This window comes from Xenopus laevis, chromosome 4L, assembly GCF_017654675.1.
Source record: "Xenopus laevis strain J_2021 chromosome 4L, Xenopus_laevis_v10.1, whole genome shotgun sequence".
Taxonomy (NCBI): Eukaryota; Metazoa; Chordata; class Amphibia; order Anura; family Pipidae; genus Xenopus; species Xenopus laevis.
The window spans coordinates 1,913,643-1,939,875 of record NC_054377.1 but is presented as its reverse complement, the minus strand read 5'-3'; the positions used below and the strand labels follow the sequence as shown (position 1 = coordinate 1,939,875).

At 43.9% G+C, this 26,233-nt stretch overlaps 1 protein-coding gene across 2 annotated transcripts; it reads right to left on the bottom strand.

Annotated features, from left to right (window-relative positions):
• Window positions 1-7,676: 7,676 nt before the first annotated feature.
• Window positions 7,677-25,923, bottom strand: copb1.L (COPI coat complex subunit beta 1 L homeolog). Of its 2 annotated transcripts, XM_018256709.2 has the most exons (22): window positions 25,768-25,923; window positions 19,369-19,514; window positions 19,037-19,266; window positions 18,725-18,894; window positions 18,410-18,524; window positions 17,225-17,317; window positions 17,003-17,140; window positions 16,763-16,882; window positions 15,888-15,995; window positions 15,659-15,805; window positions 15,427-15,572; window positions 14,721-14,817; window positions 14,333-14,493; window positions 13,241-13,361; window positions 12,318-12,545; window positions 10,764-10,943; window positions 10,493-10,637; window positions 9,726-9,845; window positions 9,358-9,503; window positions 8,792-8,881; window positions 8,291-8,446; window positions 7,677-8,001 (listed from the first exon to the last, which is right to left on the bottom strand). In XM_018256709.2, exons 2-22 carry the CDS (start codon window positions 19,457-19,459, stop codon window positions 7,942-7,944), a joined length of 2,862 nt encoding a protein of 953 aa, XP_018112198.1. In that variant the 5' UTR covers window positions 19,460-19,514; window positions 25,768-25,923; the 3' UTR covers window positions 7,677-7,941.
• Between the last annotated feature and the right edge of the window lie 310 nt (window positions 25,924-26,233).

Sequence of the window (26,233 nt, the reverse complement as noted above, 5' to 3'; positions counted from 1 at the left end):
GCCCCCGGGAGCGACTGACTAAGCAGCGTTTATACACCTGGTGCAGCTCCAACTCCCTCCCGAGGGGGTAAAATTCCTTCTACAACATTAATCAACCCACGTAGTAAATATATCACCCCCCCCCCACTAAGTGTCATGTGAGGTTCTGCTCTGTATCAGACTGGGACCCCCGACTTGTGTTTCACCCCGTGACATAATGAGAATAAAGTCCATTAGTGACGGAAAATTTACTTCTACCAGGAGAAAAGTCACAGCAACAGCCGACCCCTCATCTCCTTCTCTATTTGTATCTCATTTGTCACATTCTCAGCTGCTTCCTATTAAATATTATATTACTATACCTACTACTATAGGCACCATCTCTCCCTACTATACCTGCTATCCCACAGTCACACTCCCTTCCCAGAGACTATTATCCACTGTTACTATAGACACCATCTCTCCCTACTATACTGCTATCCACAGTCACACTCCCTTCCCAGAGACTATTATCCCACTGTTGACTCTAGACAGCTCATCTCTCCCTACTATACCCTGCTATTCCACAGTCACAACTCCTTCCCAGAGACTGAATTATCCCACTTGTTACTATATGACACATCTCTCCCACTATAGCCTGCTATCCCACAGTCACACTTCCCTTCCCAGAGACTATTATCCACTGTTAATATAGGACACCATCCTCTCCCCTACCTATACACCTGCTATCCACAGTCACACTCCCTTCCGCAGAGACTATTAATTCCACTGTTACTAATAGGCAAACATCTCATCCTACTAAATACCTGCTATCGCAGCCACAGTCACACTCCTTGCCCCAGAGACTTTATACTCACTGTTACTATAGACAACATCTCTCCCTAACTATACCTGCTATCCCCCACGCGTAACACTAAGCTCCCTTTCCTAGAAATATTATCCCTGGTTACTACCATAGGCAACCATCTCTTCCCTACTATACCTGTTATCCCCACAGGTGCAGCACTCCCTTCGCAGAGACTATTATCCACTGTTAACTAATAGGGCACCATCTCTCCCCTACTATACCTGCTTCCCACAGTCACACTCCTTCCCAGAGACTATTAATCCCACTGTTACATAGGCACCATCTCTCCTACTATACCTATATCCCCACAGTTCACACTTCCCTCCAGAGGACTTTATCCACTGACACATCTCTCCCTACTCTATACCTGCTATCTCCAACAGTCACACTCCCTTCCCCAGAGCTATTATCTCACTGTTACTATAGACAGCATCTCTCCCTACTATACCTGCTATCCCAACAGTCAAACTCCCTTACCAGAGACTTTTTATCCACTGTTACTATAGACACCATCTCTCCCTACTATACCTGCTTATCCCACAGTCACCACTCCCTTCCCAGAGACCTATTATCGCAACTGTTACTATCGGCACCAATCTCTCCTGACTATAGCCTGCTATCCCAACAGTCACAACTCCCTTCCAGAGACTATTAATCCACTGTTACATCATAGGCATCTCATCCTCTCCACTACTATAGCCTGCTATCCACAGTCACACTCCCTTCCCAGAGACTATTATCCCACTGTTACGTATAGACACATCGTCTCCCTACTATACCTGCTCTCCCCACAGTACACTCCCTTCCAGAGACTATTATCGCACTGGTTACTGAATAGACACATCTCTCCTACTATATCGCTGTTGATCACAGTCACATCCCTTCCCCGAGCTATTAATGCCAGCTGTTACTATAGACAACCATCTCCTCCTACTATAAACCTGCTATCCACAGTCACACTGCCCTTACCCAGAGACTAATTAGTCTCCAACTGTTAACTCATAGACGACCATTCTCCTATATAGGCCTGCTATCCTCACAGTCACACTCCCTCCCAGAGATCTCATTATCCACTGTTTACTATAGGCACCCATCTCTCCCTACTATATCCCTCGGCTATCCACAGTCACACCTCCTTCCCAGAGACTATTATCGCACCTGTGTACTGGATAGGGCACTCATCTCTCCTACTATACCTGCTATCGTCCACAGTCACACTCCCCTTCCCAGAGACTATTATCCAACTGTTACTATAGACACATCTCGTCTACTATACCTGCTATCGCCGAACCAGTCACACTCCCCTTCCCAGAGACTAGTTTATCCATGTTTTACCTTGGATGGCAACCATCTCTCCTACTAGATACTGTTTATCCCAGCAGTCACACTTCCCTTCCACGAGACTATTATCTCACTCGTACTATAGGACAATCTTCTGCCCTACTATAACCCTGCTATCCCCACAGGTCAACTTCTCCTTCCAGAGACTATTTATCCACTGTTACTATAAGGCACCATCTCTCCCTACTAATGAGCTTGATATCCCCCAGCAGTCAACACTCCTTCCCAGAGACTATTATCCACTGACACATCTCTCCGCTCATCTGGCTATCCGACAGTCACTGACTACCCTTCCCAGGAGAGCTATTAATCCTCGTTACTATAAGACACATCTTCTCCTACTATCAAGACCTGCTATCCCACAGTCATCACTCCTTGCCATGAGACTTATTATCGCCACTGTTACTTATAGACACGCCATCTCTTCCCCGTACTGATACCTGCTTATCCGCGCATCAGTCACACTGCCCTTCCCAGAGACTATTATCCACTGTTAGCTATAGGACGCATCTCTCCCTACTATACCTGCCCTAAATCCACAGTACACTACCCTTCCCAGGAGACGTATTATCCACTGTTACTATTAGGAACATCCTCTCCCTACTAGTAGCCTTGCTATCCCAGCAGCACGTCACACGTCCTTCCTCTCCAAGAGACTATTATCTCACCTGTTGAGTCTGATAGGGCACCATCTCTCCTATCATCTGTTATCCCACAGTCCACACTCCCTTCCCAGAGACTCTTAATCCACTGTTACTATAGGCACCATCTCTCACTACTATCACCTTGCTATCCCCACATGGTCACACTCCCTTCCCAAGCACTATTATCCACTGTTACTATAGGCAAGCCATTCTCGTCGGCCTAACTCGTAGCGCTGATAGTCCCAAGTCACAGTTCTTTCAACCCTTCCAAGAGAGCTATTATCCGATCTGACACATGGTCTCTCCGCCTAACTTACCTGCTATCCACAGTCACACTCCCTTCCCAGCGATCTATTATGCAGCACTGTTATACATAGACACATCTCTCCCTACCTATGATCCTAGCTATCCCACAAGTCATCACTGCCCTTTCCGAGCAGACTATTATCCGCGTGTTACTATAGACATCCGATCTCTCCCTACTAGTACCTGCTATCGACTGCCCGTGGATCTCTACCAGGATGTCACACTCCCTCTCCCGAGAGAGCTATTGGACTCGCACTCGTTACTATGTAGGCACCATCTCTCTGCTACTCGATACCTAGCTATTCCACAGTCACACTCCCTGTCCAGAGACTATTCCACTGTTACTACTATAGGCACATCTCTCCCTCTATACCTGCTATGCCCACGTCACACTCGCCCTATCCCAGAGACTATTATCCACTGTTTACTTATTTAGATCACATCTCTCCCTATATACCTCTGCTATCCACAGTCATAACTCCCTTCCAGGAGGCACTATGAATGGCAGTACGTGTTACTTATAGACCCGATCTCTCCCTACTATATGGTTTCCCAGTCACACTCCCCTTCCCAGAGACTATTATCACTGTTCTATAGGACAAGACCATCTCTCCTACTATAGCCTGCTATCTCCACAGTCACAGCTCCCCTTTCCCCGAGACTATTCACCCACTGTTACTCAGTAGAGCACCATCTCTCCCTACTCATACCCTCTAATCCCAGCATGCCACTCCTTCCCCAGAGACCTATTATCCATGTTATCTATAGGCAAGGCACCATCTCTCCTACTTACATAGCTATCAGCCGCAGTCACACTCCCTTGCGCCAGACAGACTAGTTATCGCACTGTTACTGATAGGCACCATCTCCTCCCTACTGATACCTGCTATTCTCAGCAGTCACACTCCCTTCCCAGAGAGCTATTATCCACTGGGTTACATATAGACAGCAGTCTCTCGCCTACTAGTAACCTGCTATTCCACCGTCAGCACTCTCTTCCAGAGACTATTATCAGTTACTATATGGCACCCACTCTCTCCCTATTATAGACCTGTTTACGGCACAGTTCCACACTCCCTGTGCCAGAGAACATTATTCCCTGTTACTCGATAGGCACCATCTTCTCCCATACTATACCTGCTATCCGCCACAGTCCCCTGCCCTTCCCAGAGGACTATTATCCACTCTGTTTACTATAGGCACCAGGTCTCTCCATACTATACCTGATATCCCATCAGTCACACTCCCTTCCAGAGAACTATTATCACTGACAACATTCTCCCTACTGATACTGCTATCCCACAGTCCAACACTCCCTCCCAGAGACTTTATCCACTGTTACTATAGACACTCTCTCCCTACTTACCTGCTTATCTGCCCAGTCCACTCCTTCCCAGAGACTATTATCCACTGTTACTATAGACACATCTTCCCTATTATACCTGCTATGCACAGTCACACTCCGACTTCCCAGAGACTATTATCCACTGTTAACTAGGTAGGGCAACATCTCTCCCTACTATACTGCTATCGCCTACAGTCGACACCTTCCCTTCCCAGAGCTATTATCCACTGTACTATAGACACATCTCTCCTAACTATAGCTGCTATCCACCGTGCACACCCCTTCCAGAGACTATTATCCACTGTACTATAGGCCCATCTCTCCCTACTGATACTGTTATCCACAGTCTATCACTCCTTCCCAGACGCACTATTTATTTATCCACTGTTACATCGGCACCATCTCTCCTACGTATACCTGCTAATCACACCACAGTCAACTCCCTTCCCAGCTGAGACTATATCACGTGTTATACTATAGGCACCTATCTCTCCTACTATATTCCTGTTCCGAACAGTCCACACTCCTTCCCGAGAGACCTATTACTCCCATGAAGACATCCTCTCCTACTATACTGCTATCGGCCACAGTCACAACTCCCTCCGAGACTATTTCACTGTTTACTATAGACACATCTCGGCCCTACTATACCTGCTATCCCGCCCACAGTCCCACTCCCTTCCAGAGACTTTATCCACTGTTACGTATAGAGCTACCATCTCTCTACTATCCTGCTATCCGAAGCAAGTCATAACACGTCCCTTCCCCAGAGACTATTATCGCACTGTTACTATAGGACAACCATCTCTCCCTACTATACCGTGCTATCACACATCACATCCCTTCCCAAGAGACTATTATCCACTGTTACTATAGGCACCATCTTCCTACTATGCCTGCTGATCACCAACAGTCACACTCCCTTCCCAGACGACTATTCAATCAGCACTGTTACTTTATAGATCACATCTCTCCCCTACCATACCTGCTACCCACAAGCTCACACTCCCTTCCAGAGACTATTATCTCACTGTTACTATAGACATCATCTCTCCCTACTATACCCTGCTATCCACAGTCACACTCCCTTCCCAGAGACTATTATCCACTGTTACTATAGACACCATCTCTCCCTACTATACCTGCTATCCCACAGTCACACTCCCTTCCCAGAGACTATTATCCACTGTTACTATAGGCACCATCTCTCCCTACTATACCTGCTATCCCACAGTCACACTATTTACCCAATTCTATCAATAATTATTTTACATTGGGGATCAACGAGCTCCAGCTTTTAGTTTTCTTTATGACAAATCAATAATAGTATTATAATATCTGGCTTTATTGATGCAAAGGCAGCCAAGATTTATGGCACCTGCTGTCACCCATTAGATTATCAATTAATTACCCCCCTGAACTGGTGATGCTCTCACACAGGGCCCAGCACAACCTTGATACTCAATAAATTATATCACTTGTCTGAGATGAGAGGATTTGTGTTTCTTGGGGAAGTTCCCTAGAGGAAGTGATGGCTCTACTGTAGTAGGAATGTTCTGAGAGTCTGGAATTACTGAACTGGCTTATCAACAGAGTTGATAAGGTCAGTTATCCGGGGAATATTAAGCCTGGAAAGGCAATTTCTGAGAGCTGAGGCAGAGAATGAATTTTATTTAAACTGTTTCTCTGACTTGATTCCCTTAGACAGTACAGTATGAGGGTATAGCTTATTGTGTGCCCAGAACATTCCTTCTCTGTATATTTGTATTTATACATATGGGAGGAGGGAGGTGCCATATTGATTCCCTTAGACAGTACAGTATGAGGGTATAGCTTATTGTGTGCCCAGAACATTCCTTCTCTGTATATTTGTATTTATACATATGGGAGGAGGAGGTGCCATATTGATTCCCTTAGACAGTACAGTATGAAGGTATAGCTTATTGTGTGCCCAGAACATTCCTTCTCTGTATATTTGTATTTATACATATGGGAGGAGGGAGGTGCCATATTGATTCCCTTAGACAGTACAGTATGAGGGTATAGCTTATTGTGTGCCCAGAACATTCCTTCTCTGTATATGTGTATTTATACATATGGGAGGAGGAGGTGCCATATTGATTCCCTTAGACAGTACAGTATGAGGGTATAGCTTATTGTGTGCCCAGAACATTCCTTCTCTGTATATTTGTATTTATACATATGGGAGGAGGAGGTGCCATATTGATTCCCTTAGACAGTACAGTATGAGGGTATAGCTTATTGTGTGCCCAGAACATTCCTTCTCTGTATATTTGTATTTATACATATGGGAGGAGGAGGTACCATATTGATTCCCTTAGACAGTACAGTATGAGGGTATAGCTTATTGTGTGCCCAGAACATTCCTTCTCTGTATATTTGTATTTATACATATGGGAGGAGGAGGTGCCATATTGATTCCCTTAGACAGTACAGTATGAGGGTATAGCTTATTGTGTGCCCAGAACATTCCTTCTCTGTATATTTGTATATAGGACTGCTGCTTACAATGGGGATCAGATAGGATCTGTGCAGCCACTGGGACAGAATGTTCTGTTATACAGATAGCTAGAATCTCAGCTGCCATAAAGCAGGACAGGACTGCTGCTTCCAATGGGGATCAGATAGGATCTGTGCAGCCACTGGGACAGAATGTTCTGTTATACAGATAGCTAGAATCTCAGCTGCCATAAAGCAGGACAGGCCTGCTGCTTACAATGGGGATCAGATAGGATCTGTGCAGCCACTGGGACAGAATGTTCTGTTATACAGATAGCTAGAATCTCAGCTGCCATAAAGCAGGACAGGACTGCTGCTTACAATGGGGATCAGATAGGATCTGTGCAGCCACTGGGACAGAATGTTCTGTTATACAGATAGCTAGAATCTCAGCTGCCATAAAGCAGGACAGGACTGCTGCTTACAATGGGGATCAGATAGGATCTGTGCAGCCACTGGGACAGAATGTTCTGTTATAAGATAGCTAGAATCTCAGCTGCCATAAAGCAGGACAGGACTGCTGCTTACAATGGGGATCAGATAGGATCTGTGCAGCCACTGGGACAGAATGTTCTGTTATACAGATAGCTAGAATCTCAGCTGCCATAAAGCAGGACATAATAAGTAGGTAAAGGAGAGCGGATGAGCAGGAGACCAGACACTGGAGGATAAATAGAGGAAATCGCACAGGGAATGACAGTAATGAAAAAGGTCACTTTATTGTGAGAGAGAACAGACATCTGTAGGACGAGTCATCTCTGTGTGAGAGAGGAGACGACATTCATACAGAGACAAAAGAAAAATATATATTTATAAAGTTTGTAGAGTTATCGGACCACAACTTCAGTGACCGGGGGGGATGCTGGGAGGAACCTGCTCTCTCTATTCTTAGACCTAAGAAGCAGATAAAGGGTTAAGTGGCCCCAATCTGAGCAGCGAGCGACGTCTCGTATACAACATTATATACAGGATTTCTTCTGCGAAAGGTTGATCTTATCCCCGAGGCTCAGCGCCATCCCCTGGTGGAGAAAAAAAGGGCAGAACATTATAATCAATGCTTGATAGGGTTAGTTTCCCTTTAAACATTAAGCAGATTAACACAACTGTTCACCCTTCTATTTGTCATTTAGCCCTGTGCTGGTTGCTACAGCCAGTGATCCTAGCAACCAGACAGACATTTAAAAAGCCAAACCCATTGCAGATTGAGAATAAAATTCTGTGCAATGAAGTGATTATATTTAAGGTGGAACTTTAAGGTGGAACTACTGGGAGGGCAGGATTCAAGAATAACTGAACACTGCCCATTACCTGGCTCTTGGCTCGAATCCTTATGTGCCCAGTTACGGGGGCTTCCGGTCCGAGGTGAATGGGCTTCTCGATGCTGACGTTGGCGAGGGCGTCTTCGCCAAATATGGAGCGGGCGTAAAGATTGGCCGCCATGAAGCCGCAGTAACCAGACAGCGCCTGTGGGAGGAGCAATAAAAGTCATTAATCAGAGGAACAGAGTTTAGGAGCAGAGCTTGCAATTTAACTCTAATACTATTTGTAGTTTCTCCTCCTTATTCCACAGCACCATCTTGTGGTGAATAATAGGAACTTACTTTGCCCCTACAGCAGCGGGTCGTGTACCCACGATTAACCCACAAAAACTTGTGGTACCCTGCCGGTTGCAGGTAGAAGTTTCGGGAGCGGGTATGGACGCAGGTCGGCGGTTCTCCGGGTTTGTGGAACGAGGCACCAGCTTTCTACCGAATCCGTGGGCCCCGCACTTTTAAACCCCAATATAGTCGGCCACCAGCACCAACCTACCTTCTCTGGGGTGAGACATTTCATGTTTGTAGATTTCAGAATGTGTTGCAGATATTCATTCAGATCTGTGATGTTTGTATTAACCGTCACCTGTAAAGGGGGGCAAAACAGGACGGGTCAGTGAGTGACCAATCAGGGCTGTTACTAGAGGTAGGGAAAAGCCATATAACGACTATCATGTGACTTTCTCTTTATCACTTCAACTTGCAGTACAGCAGTAAAGAGTGACTGAAGTTGATCAGCGCACAAGTCACATGTCTGGGGGAAGCTGGGAAACTGACAATATGTCCGATTTCAAAATGAAATATACAAAAATCTGTTTGCTCTTTTGAGAAACGGATTTCAGTGCAGAATTCTGCCAGAGCAGCGCCATTAACTGATGCGTTTTGGAATTTTTCTTTTTCCCATGACAGTTTGCATTTAAAGGACCAGTAACGTCAAAATGTTTTTTTAAAAATGATAATGTATGATGGATCGCCTTTTTTTTCCTTCAATACAAAGTTTTTTAAAAAAATTTTTTTGACGTTACTGGTTTAAGGATTCCTATTCACTGGGACAAATGTTACCTTATTCTCCCATTCAAACTCCGCCCACATCTGTCGGAATTCCGTGTCGGAGCAGGACGCAGGCTGGATGTAGTCCATAATATCGATGTGGATATCACTGAGGACGACACAGTTCCTGTCGCTGGCTGCGCCCGACACGTCGTACACTGCAAAGAGGCAGCAATTACAGCAGGGAACGGGTTAATCTCAGCTCCAAGGTTCATTCCTGGTCTGAGCTGTGAAGTGGGTGCAATGGAGTATATAGCGCACATATCCTGGGCCTTAGTCTCAACACGGGAAGAATAAAGCGTTTGAGAATACGGCCCAAGATATGCGCTATATACGCGTTCACCTCTATTGCTCCCGCTTCATACAAACACCAGACTCACCGATATTGCCAAAAATGATTCCGTTCTCCGTAGAGGCGACTTTGACGTTAGCCTTAATGTTGGCAAAGTCGTGGGGGGCCAGGGTGAGAGGGGAGGGCTTCTCTACGAGCTTCAGATCACCTGCGATAAGCAACAAAATAAAATAAAAAAAATGTTCATTTTAAAGTAAACTTGCCCTTTAAAAAGACGCAACTCACGGTGAGGCTAGATCTAAGTCTTATAACTCCCTGTACAGCACAGAGTACAGCTATGACATATATATATATATATATATATATATATATATATATATATATATATATATATATATATATATATATATATATATAAATAATACACAGGAGCCATGAATATCCGGTGAATTAAATCCTTATAAATGGTGCTTAGTGATGTCATCGGTTATAAACGGTGAGTAGTGATGTCATTTCTGTCACACGACTCACTGAAACTTGTGTATTATAATAAATGTTGCAGAATATGAGGATATTAGAAGTCACCTCGGAGTTCCATGACACAATCTTGTAAACGGTGAGTTCTGATGTCATCAGTTATAAACGGTGAGTTCTGATGTCATTTCTGTCACATGACTCACTGAAACGTTATATGGACATGAAACTCCTCGGTAACTTATAATATCCTTTTATTTTGCAACTGGGGGTACTTTATTCACTATATATATATATATATATATATATATATATATATATATATATATATATATATATATATATATATATATATATATATATATATATATATTTTCTTACCTAGGGTTGCCAGCTCGAGGGTACAGTTCTGCAGGGTGTCGCCGGTCTGATTCACCACCAGCACATCCAGCACAATATCATATTGATTGACATGCACATAAGCTTCTGCGTACACTGGGTCTGAGAATCCCGTCAGCTGCGTCACCTTCCGGGGAGAAGAGCGAAGAGGTGACAGTTGCACAAATAATCATCTCATAAAGGCACTAACTGTCATCTGCAACGAGCTCCCAGACACGCCAGGTTAGGGCACATTACAGAGAAGCCCGTTTACCTTATTGAGTTTGGAGGCCAGAGGGTCGGCGGCCTCCTTCCTTTGCGTTGTCCCCATGGCGGCCAGAAGGCTGAGCTGAAACTGATCCTCTTTGGAGGCCGTTTCGTTCTTGGCCGTCAGTTGCATGAAGGATATGGGGTCGTCGGCTTGAACAGTCACGTTCCTCTTCTCCGACTCTTTCTGATAGGGGGGGGGGCGAGAAAATACGAGGAACAATCACAACCCGTGCGTCAGAAGTCGCATAAATTCCGATGCACAACCACTACTTTGTTAAAGGAAAAGTCATCTACACTACTTGTTCCACCAAACTTATACCAGCAACTAGGGATGCACCAAATCCACTATTTTAGATTCGGCCGAATCCTTTGTGAAACATTCGGCCGAATACCAAACCGGATCCGAATGTGCATATACGAATTAGGGGTGGAAAAGAAAAGTGTAAAACTAAAAACATTTTCACTTCCTTGTTTTGTGACAAAGTCACATGACTTCTCTTCCCACCCCTAATTTGTAGGGATGCACCAAATCCAGGATTCAGCCTTTTTCAGCAGGATTCGGCCGATTCATTCTGCCAGGATCTGACTATGCAAATTAGGGGAGGGAAAACGCACAACGTTTTGTCACAAAACAAGGAAGTAAAAAATATTTACTCTTTCCCACCCCTAATTTGCATATGCAATTTAGGATTCGAGTTCGGTACACGGCCGAATCTTTCGCAAAGGGTTCAGGGGGTTCGGCGCATCCAAAATAATGGATTCGGTGCATCCCTACTAATTTGCATATGCCATTCAGGATTTGGATTTAGATCGACCTGCCCCTGCTGAAAAAGGCCAAACCATGTCCGAATCCCGGATTCGGTGCCTCCCTATCTGCAGCACAGCTCTTCTTTAAAGGGGTTTTTCACCTTTAAATTAACCTTTAGTATTCTGGGACAATTTGCAATTGGTTTTCATTTTTTATTATTTGTGGTTTTTGACTTATTTAGCTTTTTATTCAGCCATCTGGTTGCTAGGGTGCAAATTCCCCTAGCAACCATGCATTGATTTGAATAAGGGACTGGAATATGAAAGGACTGTGAGTAATAAAAAGTAGCAATAACAATACATTTGTAGCCTTACAGAGCATTTGTTTTTTAGATGGGGTCAGTGACCCCCATTTGAAAGTTGAAAAGAGCCAGAAGAAGGCAAATAAATAAAAAACGACAAAAAATGAAGACCAATTAATAAGTTGCTTAGAATAGACCATTCTATAACATACTAAAAGTTTACTTAAAAGTGAACCACCCTTTTAACTTGCGCTGTGCCTCATATAAACTACCCCTGCCAAATTAATTGCTGCAGCATGCATCTTTGGCCAGTAGAGGGTGCTCCTGCTTCATCAGCTTCTTTACCCCACTGCTCCAGCTCCAAAAACCCATAAGGGATCTTCTCATATTCATCTTCCATTCTGAATGCAAGACTGCCGCTTGGTCGCTAGGGAACCATTTCTGACAGTTTCTGCGTGACCTCATCCATAGGCTCCTCCTCCTCTTGGATAAGTATAAAAATGACTTACCTTCTGGGAGAGCTTCTCCTCCTCCAGCTTGGCCGACAACATGTGGGACAGGGACTGGCGACATTCCTTGTTGAAGATCTCGTTCATGAGGGGAGAACATTCCGACAGCACCTTGAGGCACAGGGAGATGCGATCCACATCGTCGTCTGTGATTGGCTTCTTGGGGAGGGAGGACTTGCCCAGGTGAAGGATGGTGGCCATTAGCAACATGGCTTCCGCAACAAATGACTAAGAGGAAACAAACAGAGACGTCAGAGTCTTCTTCCTTAAAACGTCTCAATCACAATTTGCCAGGGTTAAACACATTAAAGGGGAACTATTGCTAAAAATTTTATTTAATATACGTTTCCTCCTACTGAAATAAGAAACTTTCTAAATACAATCAATTAAATATTCTGCATTGTTTCTGAAATAATCAAGTTTATGTTCACTATTTCTCTCTCAGCATCTGTTTCTCTTCATTCTCTCTTCATGCGGCAGTTGGGTGTCAGATATTCACTGACAGTTAGATCCAATATATCTTATAGGGGGGCTCCTTTCCTAGCAGATGTATTAGATCAAATAACTGATTCCAGTACAAACAAAATAATTGCCTTTTGCACAAATCCTGCATGTAGAGAGACATGATGTCTGGTGAGTTTAATAGAGTGACCTCTAATACATCTTCTAGGCAAAAGGAGCCCCCCTATAAGATATATTGGATGTAACTGTCAGTGAATATCTGACACCCAACTGCTGCATGAAGACAGAATGAAGAGAAACAGATGCTGAGAGAGTGAAGAAAAACTTGATTATTTCAGAAACGATGCAGGGTTTTTAAATGATTGTATTTAGAAAACATCTTTTGTCAGTGTGCTGAAGCTTATATTAAATTTTCATTTTCGTGACAGTTCCCCTTTAAATTTGATTAAAGGAGAACTTACATTTTGTTTCCTCTTCTCCTGGACCAAAGCCACGTAGCGCAGGGCAATCTTTGTCAGGGTGGTGGCGAGAGATGCGGCAACATAGAAATCGCCGTCCAGCAGGAACCCTCTGAGGGGAGGTCTGTAAGGAGCAACAGTGGAACTGCATTAAATCACTTGCCGTTGTAAACAGGAGAGATTGTAGAATGTCAGCTCCTTGGAACCAAGAGGGGGAACACGGATACTCAGGAGCCAGCTTTACCCACACTGGGTATAAATAACCCACCTTCAGGTTAGATCTATGGAAGCAGTTTGACCATGACATCATAGACTATGAGGGGAGTAATAAAAATACAGAGAGGGCTGGAGCTTTGCAGCAATGCCATTTCCGAGGATTTTAAAGGGATACGGTCATGATTTTTATGATGTAGTTTTTATTTCTAAATGACTCTGTTTACACTGCAAATAATTCACTGTACAATATAAAATGTCATTCCTGAAGCAGCAAGTGTATTTAGTTGTAATATTGGTGTGTAGGTGCATCTCAGCTCATTTTGCCTGATCATGTGATTTCAGAAAGAGCCAGCACTTTAGGATGGAACTGCTTTCTGGCAGCCTGTTGTTTCTCCTACTCAATGTAACTGAATGTGTCTCAGTGGGACCTGGATTTTACTATTGAGTGCTGTTCTTAGATCTACCAGGCAGCTGTTATCTTGTGTTAGGGAGCTGCTATCTGGTTACCTTCCCATTGTTCTTTTGTTTGGCTGCTGGGGGGGAAGGGAGGGGGTGATATCACCCCAACTTGCAGTACAGCAGTAAAGAGAGACTGAAGTTTATCAGAGCACAAGTCACATGACTTGGGGCAGCTGGGAAATTGACAATATGTCTAGCCCCATGTCAGATTTCAAAATTGAATATAAAAGAATTCTGCTGGAGCAGCACTATTAACTGATGCGTTTTGAAATGACAGAATTCCTATGCAGGTAGATTTTACGGCTCCACCTAGTGGCAGAAAGCAGAATCTGTTCAGTCAGGATAAAAATGATATAACAGGTACGTGTCGGTATCACTTTAACTCAAGTGTGAGTGGAGAGATAAGTGTAAGCTCCGCACCTCTCCTCCTCTTTCTTGGCCGGCCGTGAGCTGCTGAGGGCGCTCTGTGTAACGTAAGTGCCCATTTCTGTCACCAGCTTCTGCGCCGGCCCCACACTCACATCTTCCTCTGCTTTTACTTCTCCCGATTCCTTCTTGAGTTCTGTCTCTACAATCGGCACCTATAGATACAAGACAAATGATTTTACACCCTGGTGTCCCCCGGGGGAGGGGGGGGGAGAGAGAGAGAGAGAGAGAGAGAGAGAGAGAGAGAGAGAGAGAGAGAGAGAGAGATGATAGATAGAGATATAGATAGATAGAGAGATAGATACAGACAGATAGACAGATAGATAGGTAGTTAGATGACAGATAGACAGACCAGACAGACAGACAGACAGACAGAACTTACCTCTCCCAGTGACCTGCGCACCTCAGTCATCACACTGTTAATATCTTCTTTAGTGCTGCAGTATTCACCCATAATCCACAGGGCCCCCCTGTATATCCTACAGAAAGAAGAGACATTGCACAGTGATATTAATGGTTAGAACAGGGGCCCCTCACTGAGCCTTCTAATTGCCCCTTTGAAGCTTAGTGATCAGAACACCCATTGGTTTAAGGGGTGGTTCGCCTTTAAGTTAACCATTAGTGTGTTATATAATGTCCTATTCTGAGCAACTTTTCAAATGGTCTTTATTATTTATTTTTAATCGTTTTTTAATTATTTGCCTTCCTCTTCAGACTCTTTCCAGCTTTCAAAAGGGGGGGGGGGGTCACTGAGCTCATGTAAAAAACAAATGCTCCCAAGTTTGTGTATCTCCCCTTCCCTGTAATAAAATAAAATAAAGACTTTAAAAAATGTATAGTTATTGCTACTTTTTATTTCTCGTCTTTCTTTTCTTATTCATATCAGGGCATGGTTGCTAGGGGAATTTGGACCCTAGCAACCAGATGGCTGAAATTACAAACTGGAGAACTGCTGAATAAAAAGCTAAATAGGTCACAAACCACAAATAATAATAAATGAAAACCAATTGCAAATGATCTCAGAATATCCCTCTCTACATTATACTAACAGTTCATTTAAAGGGGAACAACCCCCTTTAAGAACGTACTTGACTGATTTGATGGCATGGAAAACCTCCAGCATCTTCTCGACTATCAGCGGCCGGAGATGATCGAATCGCTGCACGGCCTCACGTACGAACTCCAGGACATCAGCCGACGCCGCCTCACTGCTGTCGCTGAGGAACTCCATGAGCTGAAAGGGAAGAATAAAATGTCATTAACCTTGCTCATGTACAAAAACAAGCATGGCCGACTCGGTTTTGGGATTACGTCTCTTACCACGGGAATGACGTTGGCAGCCATATCTGGGAATCTCACGCTGCACGAGTGGAGAGTCCTCACCAGCAGTTGCCTGTACTTGTCCGTGTCCTCGTGCTCCGTCACGTTATTGGTCTTGATCACCTCCTTCTTCAGCACGATGACCAGCTGGGGGAGAAATAACAGCCAATCAAAGCTCTGCGTGCCCCCATCAGGAGGTGGATTATTGGTTCAACTTATAAAAAGTTACCTCTTCCACATTGCGTGAGGAAACCAATTCAAGAGCCAGCTGGAGGGTTTTCTTGCGCACTTCCAGATCAGGGGTGCTCAGCACCCGCAGGATGTCCATGACCAGATCCTTCAATACAACAAGGGAGCATAACATGGATGAAGTTAGAGGGACACTGTCATGGGAAAAACATTTTTTTCCCCCAAAACACATCAGTTAATAGTGCTGCTCCAGCAGAATTCTGCACTGAAATCCATTTCTCAAAAGAGCAAACAGATTTTTTTTATATTTAATTTTGAAATCTGACATATGGTCAGTTTCCCAGGTGCCCCCAGTCATGTGATCTCTCTTTACTGCTGTACTGCAAGTTGGAGTGATATCAACCCCCCTCTGTTTCTAACAAGCAGTCTAACAACAGAACAATGGGAAGGTAACCAGACAGCAGCTCCATAACACAAGATAACAGCTGCCTGGTAGATCTAAGAACAACACTCAATAGTAAAATCCAGGTCCCACTGAGACACATTCAGTTACATTGAGTAGGAGAAACAACAGCCTGCCAGAAAGCAGTTCCATCCTAAAGTGCTGGCTCTTTCTGAAAGCACATGACCAGGCAAAATGAGCTGAGATGCACCTACACACCAATATTACAACTAAATACACATGACATTTTATATTGTAGAGTGAATTATTTGCAGTGTCATCATAAAAATCATGACGGAATCCCTTTAACCTTGGGTCCTTGAGAAAAGCCAAGGTATTGGAGAATTCAGTAGCAGAATATAATGGTTCCACTGTAACTCTACAATATAGTGCCCTCTAGCGTCTACTTTGTATCCAAACCTGGGATTTATCAAGTGGCCAATAAGAATGACAAAAAAAACAAATGTGCCCACCTGCAGCACTCGCTCATGGGAAGGATGGTCCTTTAGCTCCACAAGTCGGTCCAACACAATTAGCTTCACGTTGTTGTCGCTCTCCTTGATGATCAGGTCAATGTAGCACTGAGCAGCTGCCTAAAGACAAAATATTCACACTGACACCCAGTATCTACCCATGAAATGGCCCTACGCCCCAAAAGAAAGAGAAATGATCACCAGATCATCTTGTACTGACCCATCTGTCCCGCTATTTACCTTGACGGCAGTTGGAGCGCTGGAGAGGGTGACCAGTGTTCCGGCAGCTTCATACCTGACAGCGGGGCTGGAGGACTGGAGAAGGTTGTAGATGCAGCGGATGAAGCGAGCTCTCTCAGAAGGGTTAGCATGGCACACCTGCGGGGGAACCACAACATGTGAAGACTCAATGGATTGTGTTGTTCAGAAGGACAGAGTTGGGCGGTCGTTACTAACACAAACCTTGTATATCAGCTCAACGATGACCAACTGCAGGATGTCCCCAAATGTCTGCACTTGGTCAATGCAGGTGCTCAGGTAATCCAGGGCCCGGTCCTAAGAGACACACACAGTAACAAGTCAAATCCCTGCAGAGTTGCTCCCAGAGCTCAGAATTATACATCCAATGACACCAACCCCCCCAACGGCCAATGAGGTTTCATTCCATGACACCAACCCACCCAACAGCCAATGAGGTTTCATTCCACGACACCAACCCACCCAACAGCCAATGAGGTTTCATTCCATGACACCAACCTCTCCAACAATCAATGGGGTTTCATTCTATGGCACCAACCCCCCAACGGCCAATGAAGTTTCATTCCATGACCCAACCCCCTCAACAGCCAATGAGGTTTCATTCCATGACACCAACCTCTCCAACAATCAATGGGGTTTCATTCCATGACACCAACCCCCCAACGGCCAATGAGATTTCATTCCATGACACCAACCCCTCAACGGCCAATGAGGTTTCATTCCATGACACCAACCTCTCCAACAATCAATGGGGTTTCATTCCATGACACCAACCCCCCAACGACCAATGAGGTTTCATTCCATGACACCAACCCCCCAACGGCCAATGAGGTTTCATTCCATGACATCAACCCACCCAACGGCCAATGAGGTTTCATTCCATGACACCAACCCACCCAACAGCCAATGAGGTTTCATTCCATGACACCAACCCACCCAACAGCCAATGAGGTTTCATTCCATGACACCAACCTCTCCAACAATCAATGGGGTTTCATTCTATGGCACCAACCCCCCAACGGCCAATGAAGTTTCATTCCATGACCCAACCCCCTCAACAGCCAATGAGGTTTCATTCCATGACACCAACCTCTCCAACAATCAATGGGGTTTCATTCCATGACACCAACCCCCCAACGGCCAATGAGATTTCATTCCATGACACCAACCCCTCAACAGCCAATGAGGTTTCATTCCATGACACCAACCTCTCCAACAATCAATGGGGTTTCATTCCATGACACCAACCCCCCAACGGCCAATGAGATTTCATTCCATGACACCAACCCCTCAACAGCCAATGAGGTTTCATTCCATGACACCAACCTCTCCAACAATCAATGGGGTTTCATTCCATGACCCAACCCCCCTGCTTTGCTTTCTCCTCACCTGGTCGGCATGGATGAGCATCATGAAGGCATTCCTCTTGCAGCTCGCATCTTTCTCATTCACCAGGAAATCATGGATCAGTTCTGGAGCGTCTGGGATCAGGTGCTCAAAGTTTCTACAAGGGGGAGCACAGCAGGACTGAGTAGAACAGTATTAGGGGATAGCTACAAAATAACATGGCTTACAGCAAGTCCAAAGCAAATTCACCAAAAGCCAAAGGGTAGATACTAATAATCACCATTGGGGCAGTGTTACCCCTAATTCCATGCAAGTCCTGAATCAGATATGCACAATATGATCTTCCCTGAGGCTCACCTGTAGATGGTGTAGATTGCGAGCACTGCGTTCCTACGCACATAGCTGTGCCGGTGGTCCAGGCAGGCCCGAATCGCAGGCATCAGAGGCTCCAGAAGTTCTGCCTCCTTCAGTTTGCACAAGAATCGCAGTGTAGATCCCCTGATGAACTCATTGGGGTGCTGGAGATCCTGGAAATGGAAAAAACACACCCAAATTACAGCCCCAAGTCTGAGCCACCACAATCTGAACAGAAGCAGAAGAAACTCGCTTTGTGCCTACTAGAAAGTAGCAGTTAACTGAGCACCCCAACCAGACCCGCTCCCCTCTCACCTTTCTGTAGGCATCACACACCAGGATCATCTCCTGCAATAGTTTCCCATCGGGTGTTGTTTTGGGCACAATCTCCCAAAAGACCAAGAGAAGCTTCTTGATGGTGTGATCCTGCAGCGGCAACACAAAGCGGATGATGGTCATCAGAAGGCCCGGAAGCTTCTCTCCATTCAAGATCATGATGATCACTTTCTTCAAGGCCTCCGTCTTGGACTTCGCATCTCCTTTCTCTGCGGGTAGAGAAGAATAGAGTGTTATCTGCATCCAGAGACGCATATTTCTAGCTATTCATTACTAAGGCAGAATAACAAAGGGGGCTGGAGGGGTCTTACCCAGATCTGCCTTCAGAGTAATTTCAGATGGAGGTTCCGAGTCCATTGGGACGTTAATGAGAGTGTAACACACATTCTCAGCGGCAGTCATGGTGCCGGGTGGTTCAGTCTTCAGATTATCTGCTGTATGTTATGAGGAGGTGGCCCTGGACCATGGGAAATAAAATTAACATTACAATTAAACATTACCTCAATTAGTATTAGCACAATGGGATATTATACATGGAATTGGCCCTGTATTTATCTGCTGTGTGTTCTGGGGTATTATACATGGAATTGGCCCTGTATTTATCTGCTGTGTGTTCTGGGGTATTATACATGGAATTGGCACTGTATTTATCTGCTGTGTGTTCTGGGGTATTATACATGGAATTGGCACTGTATTTATCTGCTGTGTGTTCTGGGTATTATACATGGAATTGGTCCTGTATTTATCTGCTGTGTGTTCTGGGTATTATACATGGAATTGGCCCTGTATTTATCTGCTGTGTGTTCTGGGTATTATACATGGAATTGGCCCTGTATTTATCTGCTGTGTGTTCTGGGGTATTATACATGGAATTGGTCCTGTATTTATCTGCTGTGTGTTCTGGGGTATTATACATGGAATTGGCACTGTATTTATCTGCTGTGTGTTCTGGGGTATTATACATGGAATTGGTCCTGTATTTATCTGCTGTGTGTTCTGGGGTATTATACATGGAATTGACCCTGTATTTATCTGCTGTGTGTTCTGGGGTATTATACATGGAATTGGCCCTGTATTTATCTGCTGTGGGTTCTGGGGTATTATACATGGAATTGGCCTGTATTTATCTGCTGTGTGTTCTGGGGTATTATACATGGAATTGGCCCTGTATTTATCTGCTGTGTGTTCTGGGGTATTATACATGGAATTGACCCTGTATTTATCCTGCTGTGTGTTCTGGGGTATTATACATGGAATTGACCCTGTATTTATCTGCTGTGTGTTCTGGGGTATTATACATGGAATTGGCACTGTATTTATCTGCTGTGTGTTCTGGGGTATTATACATGGAATTGGCCCTGTATTTATCTGCTGTGTGTTCTGGGGTATTATACATGGAATTGGCCCTGTATTTATCCTGCTGTGTGTTCTGGGGTATTATACATGGAATTGGCCCTGTATTTATCTGCTGTGTGTTCTGGGGTATTATACATGGAATTGGTCCTGTATTTATCTGCTGTGTGTTCTGGGGTATTATACATGGAATTGGTCCTGTATTTATCCTGCTGTGTGTTCTGGGGTATTATACATGGAATTGACCCTGTATTTATCCTGCTGTGTGTTCTGGGGTATTATACATGGAATTGGCCCTGTATTTATCTGCTGTGTGTTCTGGGGTATTATACATGGAATTGGCCCTGTATTTATCTGCTGTGTGTTCTGGGGTATTATACATGGAATTGACACTGTATTTATCTGTTGTGTGTTCTGGGGTATTATACATGGAATTGGCCCTGTATTTATCTGCTGTGTGTTCTGGGGTATTATACATGGAATTGACACTGTATTTATCTGTTGTGTGTTCTGGGGTATTATACATGGAATTGGCCCTGTATTTATCTGCTGTGTGTTCTGGGGTATTATACATGGAATTGGCACTGTATTTATCTGCTGTGTGTTCTGGGGTATTATACATGGAATTGTCACTGTATTTATCTGCTGTGTGTTCTGGGTATTATACATGGAATTGACACTGTATTTATCTGCTGTGTGTTCTGGGGTATTATACATGGAATTGGCCCTGTATTTATCTGCTGTGTGTTCTGGGTATTATACATGGAATTGGCCCTGTATTTATCTGCTGTGTGTTCTGGGGTATTATACATGGAATTGGCACTGTATTTATCTGCTGTGTGTTCTGGGTATTATACATGGAATTGGCCCTGTATTTATCCTGCTGTGTGTTCTGGGGTATTATACATGGAATTGGCACTGTATTTATCTGCTGTGGGTTCTGGGGTATTATACATGGAATTGGCACTGTATTTATCTGCTGTGTGTTCTGGGGTATTATACATGGAATTGGCCCTGTATTTATCTGCTGTGTGTTCTGGGGTATTATACATGGAATTGGCCCTGTATTTATCTACTGTGGGTTCTGGGTATTATACATGGAATTGGCACTGTATTTATCTGCTGTGCGTTCTGGGGTATTATACATGGAATTGGCACTGTATTTATCTGCTGTGCGTTCTGGGGTATTATACATGGAATTGGCACTGTATTTATCTGCTGTGCGTTCTGGGGTATTATACATGGAATTGGCACTGTATTTATCTGCTGTGTGTTCTGGGGTATTATACATGGAATTGGTCCTGTATTTATCTGCTGTGTGTTCTGGGGTATTATACATGGAATTGGCCCTGTATTTATCTACTGTGGGTTCTGGGGTATTATACATGGAATTGACCCTGTATTTATCTGCTGTGTGTTCTGGGGTATTATACATGGAATTGGCACTGTATTTATCTGCTGTGAGTTCTGGGGTATTATACATGGAATTGGCCCTGTATTTATCTGCTGTGTGTTCTGGGTATTATACATGGAATTGACACTGTATTTATCCTGCTGTGTGTTCTGGGTATTATACATGGAATTGACACTGTATTTATCTGCTGTGGGTTCTGGGGTATTATACATGGAATTGGCCCTGTATTTATCTGCTGTGTGTTCTGGGGTATTATACATGGAATTGACACTGTATTTATCTGTTGTGTGTTCTGGGGTATTATACATGGAATTGGCCCTGTATTTATCTGCTGTGTGTTCTGGGGTATTATACATGGAATTGACACTGTATTTATCTGTTGTGTGTTCTGGGGTATTATACATGGAATTGGCCCTGTATTTATCTACTGTGGGTTCTGGGGTATTATACATGGAATTGACACTGTATTTATCCTGCTGTGTGTTCTGGGTATTATACATGGAATTGACACTGTATTTATCTGCTGTGGGTTCTGGGGTATTATACATGGAATTGACACTGTATTTATCCTGCTGTGTGTTCTGGGTATTATACATGGAATTGACACTGTATTTATCTGCTGTGGGTTCTGGGGTATTATACATGGAATTGGCCCTGTATTTATCTGCTGTGTGTTCTGGGGTATTATACATGGAATTGGCACTGTATTTATCTGCTGTGTGTTCTGGGGTATTATACATGGAATTGGCCCTGTATTTATCTGCTGTGTGTTCTGGGGTATTATACATGGAATTGACACTGTATTTATCTGTTGTGTGTTCTGGGGTATTATATATGGAATTGGCCCTGTATTTATCTACTGTGGGTTCTGGGGTATTATACATGGAATTGACACTGTATTTATCCTGCTGTGTGTTCTGGGGTATTATACATGGAATTGACACTGTATTTATCTGCTGTGTGTTCTGGGCATTATACATGGAATTGGCCCTGTATTTATCTGCTGTGTGTTCTGGGGTATTATACATGGAATTGACACTGTATTTATCTGCTGTGTGTTCTGGGGTATTATACATGGAATTGGCCCTGTATTTATCTGCTGTGTGTTCTGGGGTATTATACATGGAATTGGCCCTGTATTTATCTACTGTGGGTTCTGGGGTATTATACATGGAATTGGCACTGTATTTATCTGCTGTGCGTTCTGGGGTATTATACATGGAATTGGCACTGTATTTATCTGCTGTGCGTTCTGGGGTATTATACATGGAATTGGCACTGTATTTATCTGCTGTGCGTTCTGGGGTATTATACATGGAATTGGCACTGTATTTATCTGCTGTGTGTTCTGGGGTATTATACATGGAATTGGTCCTGTATTTATCTGCTGTGTGTTCTGGGGTATTATACATGGAATTGGCCCTGTATTTATCTACTGTGGGTTCTGGGGTATTATACATGGAATTGACCCTGTATTTATCTGCTGTGTGTTCTGGGGTATTATACATGGAATTGGCACTGTATTTATCTGCTGTGAGTTCTGGGGTATTATACATGGAATTGGCCCTGTATTTATCTGCTGTGTGTTCTGGGTATTATACATGGAATTGACACTGTATTTATCCTGCTGTGTGTTCTGGGTATTATACATGGAATTGACACTGTATTTATCTGCTGTGGGTTCTGGGGTATTATACATGGAATTGGCCCTGTATTTATCTGCTGTGTGTTCTGGGGTATTATACATGGAATTGACACTGTATTTATCTGTTGTGTGTTCTGGGGTATTATACATGGAATTGGCCCTGTATTTATCTGCTGTGTGTTCTGGGGTATTATACATGGAATTGACACTGTATTTATCTGTTGTGTGTTCTGGGGTATTATACATGGAATTGGCCCTGTATTTATCTACTGTGGGTTCTGGGGTATTATACATGGAATTGACACTGTATTTATCCTGCTGTGTGTTCTGGGTATTATACATGGAATTGACACTGTATTTATCTGCTGTGGGTTCTGGGGTATTATACATGGAATTGACACTGTATTTATCCTGCTGTGTGTTCTGGGTATTATACATGGAATTGACACTGTATTTATCTGCTGTGGGTTCTGGGGTATTATACATGGAATTGGCCCTGTATTTATCTGCTGTGTGTTCTGGGGTATTATACATGGAATTGGCACTGTATTTATCTGCTGTGTGTTCTGGGGTATTATACATGGAATTGGCCCTGTATTTATCTGCTGTGTGTTCTGGGGTATTATACATGGAATTGACACTGTATTTATCTGTTGTGTGTTCTGGGGTATTATATATGGAATTGGCCCTGTATTTATCTACTGTGGGTTCTGGGGTATTATACATGGAATTGACACTGTATTTATCCTGCTGTGTGTTCTGGGGTATTATACATGGAATTGACACTGTATTTATCTGCTGTGTGTTCTGGGCATTATACATGGAATTGGCCCTGTATTTATCTGCTGTGTGTTCTGGGGTATTATACATGGAATTGACACTGTATTTATCTGCTGTGTGTTCTGGGGTATTATACATGGAATTGGCACTGTATTTATCTGCTGTGTGTTCTGGGGTATTATACATGGAATTGGCACTGTATTTATCCTGTTGTGGGTTCTGGGGTGGTATAAGTGGAATTAGCCCTGGGATAGTAAGAAGTAATCTGTATAGAAAATACCTAAATGACCCTCTACCAACAGCACCAGGGTTGAAACAGTAAATGCCCCAGCAGGTATTTCTTATATATTCAGGTCCCAGTGTAGTAAGAACATCAGCACCAGGAGGACATTGAGTCCATCCCTCTCTACATATAACACTGACACTGCATCAAGTCTCACTATTTGTGCCACAGGCCAATGGTACTAAACACTCACTGATGTGCAGCACTCACTCACACTCACTCACTCACACTCACACTTACTAACACTCACTGTTAAAGTTAGGGGCAGCTAGGCTGGGGGAGGGAGGGGGGTCTATGTGGGGGGGGTTTAATAAGGGGTTTGTTTGTCCTTTAAGTTAACTTTTAGTATCTTATAGACTGGCTCATTAGAAGTACATTTTGAGTTGGCCTTTTTTTTTTAGTTTTTGAATGATTTCCCGGACTCTTTCCAGCTTTCACATGGGGGTCACTGACCCCATCTAAAAAACAAATGCTCTGTAAGGCCACACGTTTAGGGGCAGGTTTATCAAGGGTCGAATTTCGAAGTCAAAAATACTTCGGAATTCGACCGTCTAATTAAAATACGCCGAATTCAAACTTTTTTCATCGAATTTGTGCATTCTGCGGTCGAAAATAAAATCGATCGACGTATTAACGTATTTTAACATGCGATTGAACGATTTTACTTTGACTTTAAAGAAATGCTGTAGAAGGTCCCCCCGTAGGCCAACATAGCACTTCGGGGGGTTTAATTTGGGCAAGTATTGAAGTCAAAGTTTTTTTAAAGAGACAGTACTGTATGGTCGAATATTCTAACTATTTTAACAAAGTCGAAGCCGCAGTATCGTATTCGATGGTCTTAGTATCCAAAAAAATGACCTCTCCTCTTCATAATCCAGTGTGACAAATAGAAAGGTGAATAAATTAGCAGCATGGCCCCTCCCACAACTGACTGTCACATAAAACATGATTCGCTGCCACTTGGGTACAGGGAATTAGAGGGAACACTGGGGGTGTCTGCCCATCTGCCCCCCTTATATCAACACTTAATTCCCCACAATAAGATTTATCCCTCCTGTGACACAAGGACACTTTCCTGCAGTGTCGCAAAACCCCTAATGAGTCCAGACAGGCAGTTGCTTCCCCAGAGTCGAGTGATATTAACTCAGGGGAGGCAGCAGCAGGTCCAAGAGTGGATTCTATGGAGGAGTGACGTGTGAGTATCCAGGTGTGAGTATCCAGGTGTGGGCTCTTACCTGCGGCTCCGGCCTCGCTCCGTTCCAGGGAGTTACTGACCGCTCTCTGGGTGACGTGGAAGCGCTGGCGGAGCGCAGGACAACTCACTACTACGGAAGCCGGGGAGGGGAACCGGAAGACTCGCAAAAACGCAGACAGCTGACGTCACTGGCAGTTCAAAGAAGATCTGCGGAAGGGAGCGACTCTGCCAACCGGAAACCAGCAGCTGGAACGCATAATCCAGGAAATAGCGCCGTTTTATGGAACGCAAACAAACAGGGCGAGGAAATAGAGGGTAAAAAAAAGAACTGAGCAACAGCCACGAACTGACATTGGTGTCGTTTGTCCTTTATACTGACATGTACGTTTTATTTTCCTGTAGGGATGTGTGTGAGTGTGGCAGGGCTGCTCACAAGTCAGTACAGGCTGCAGCAGGAATATCCGGGTTACAAACGAGGGGAATAGAAAGACCTTCCTGTGTATTTC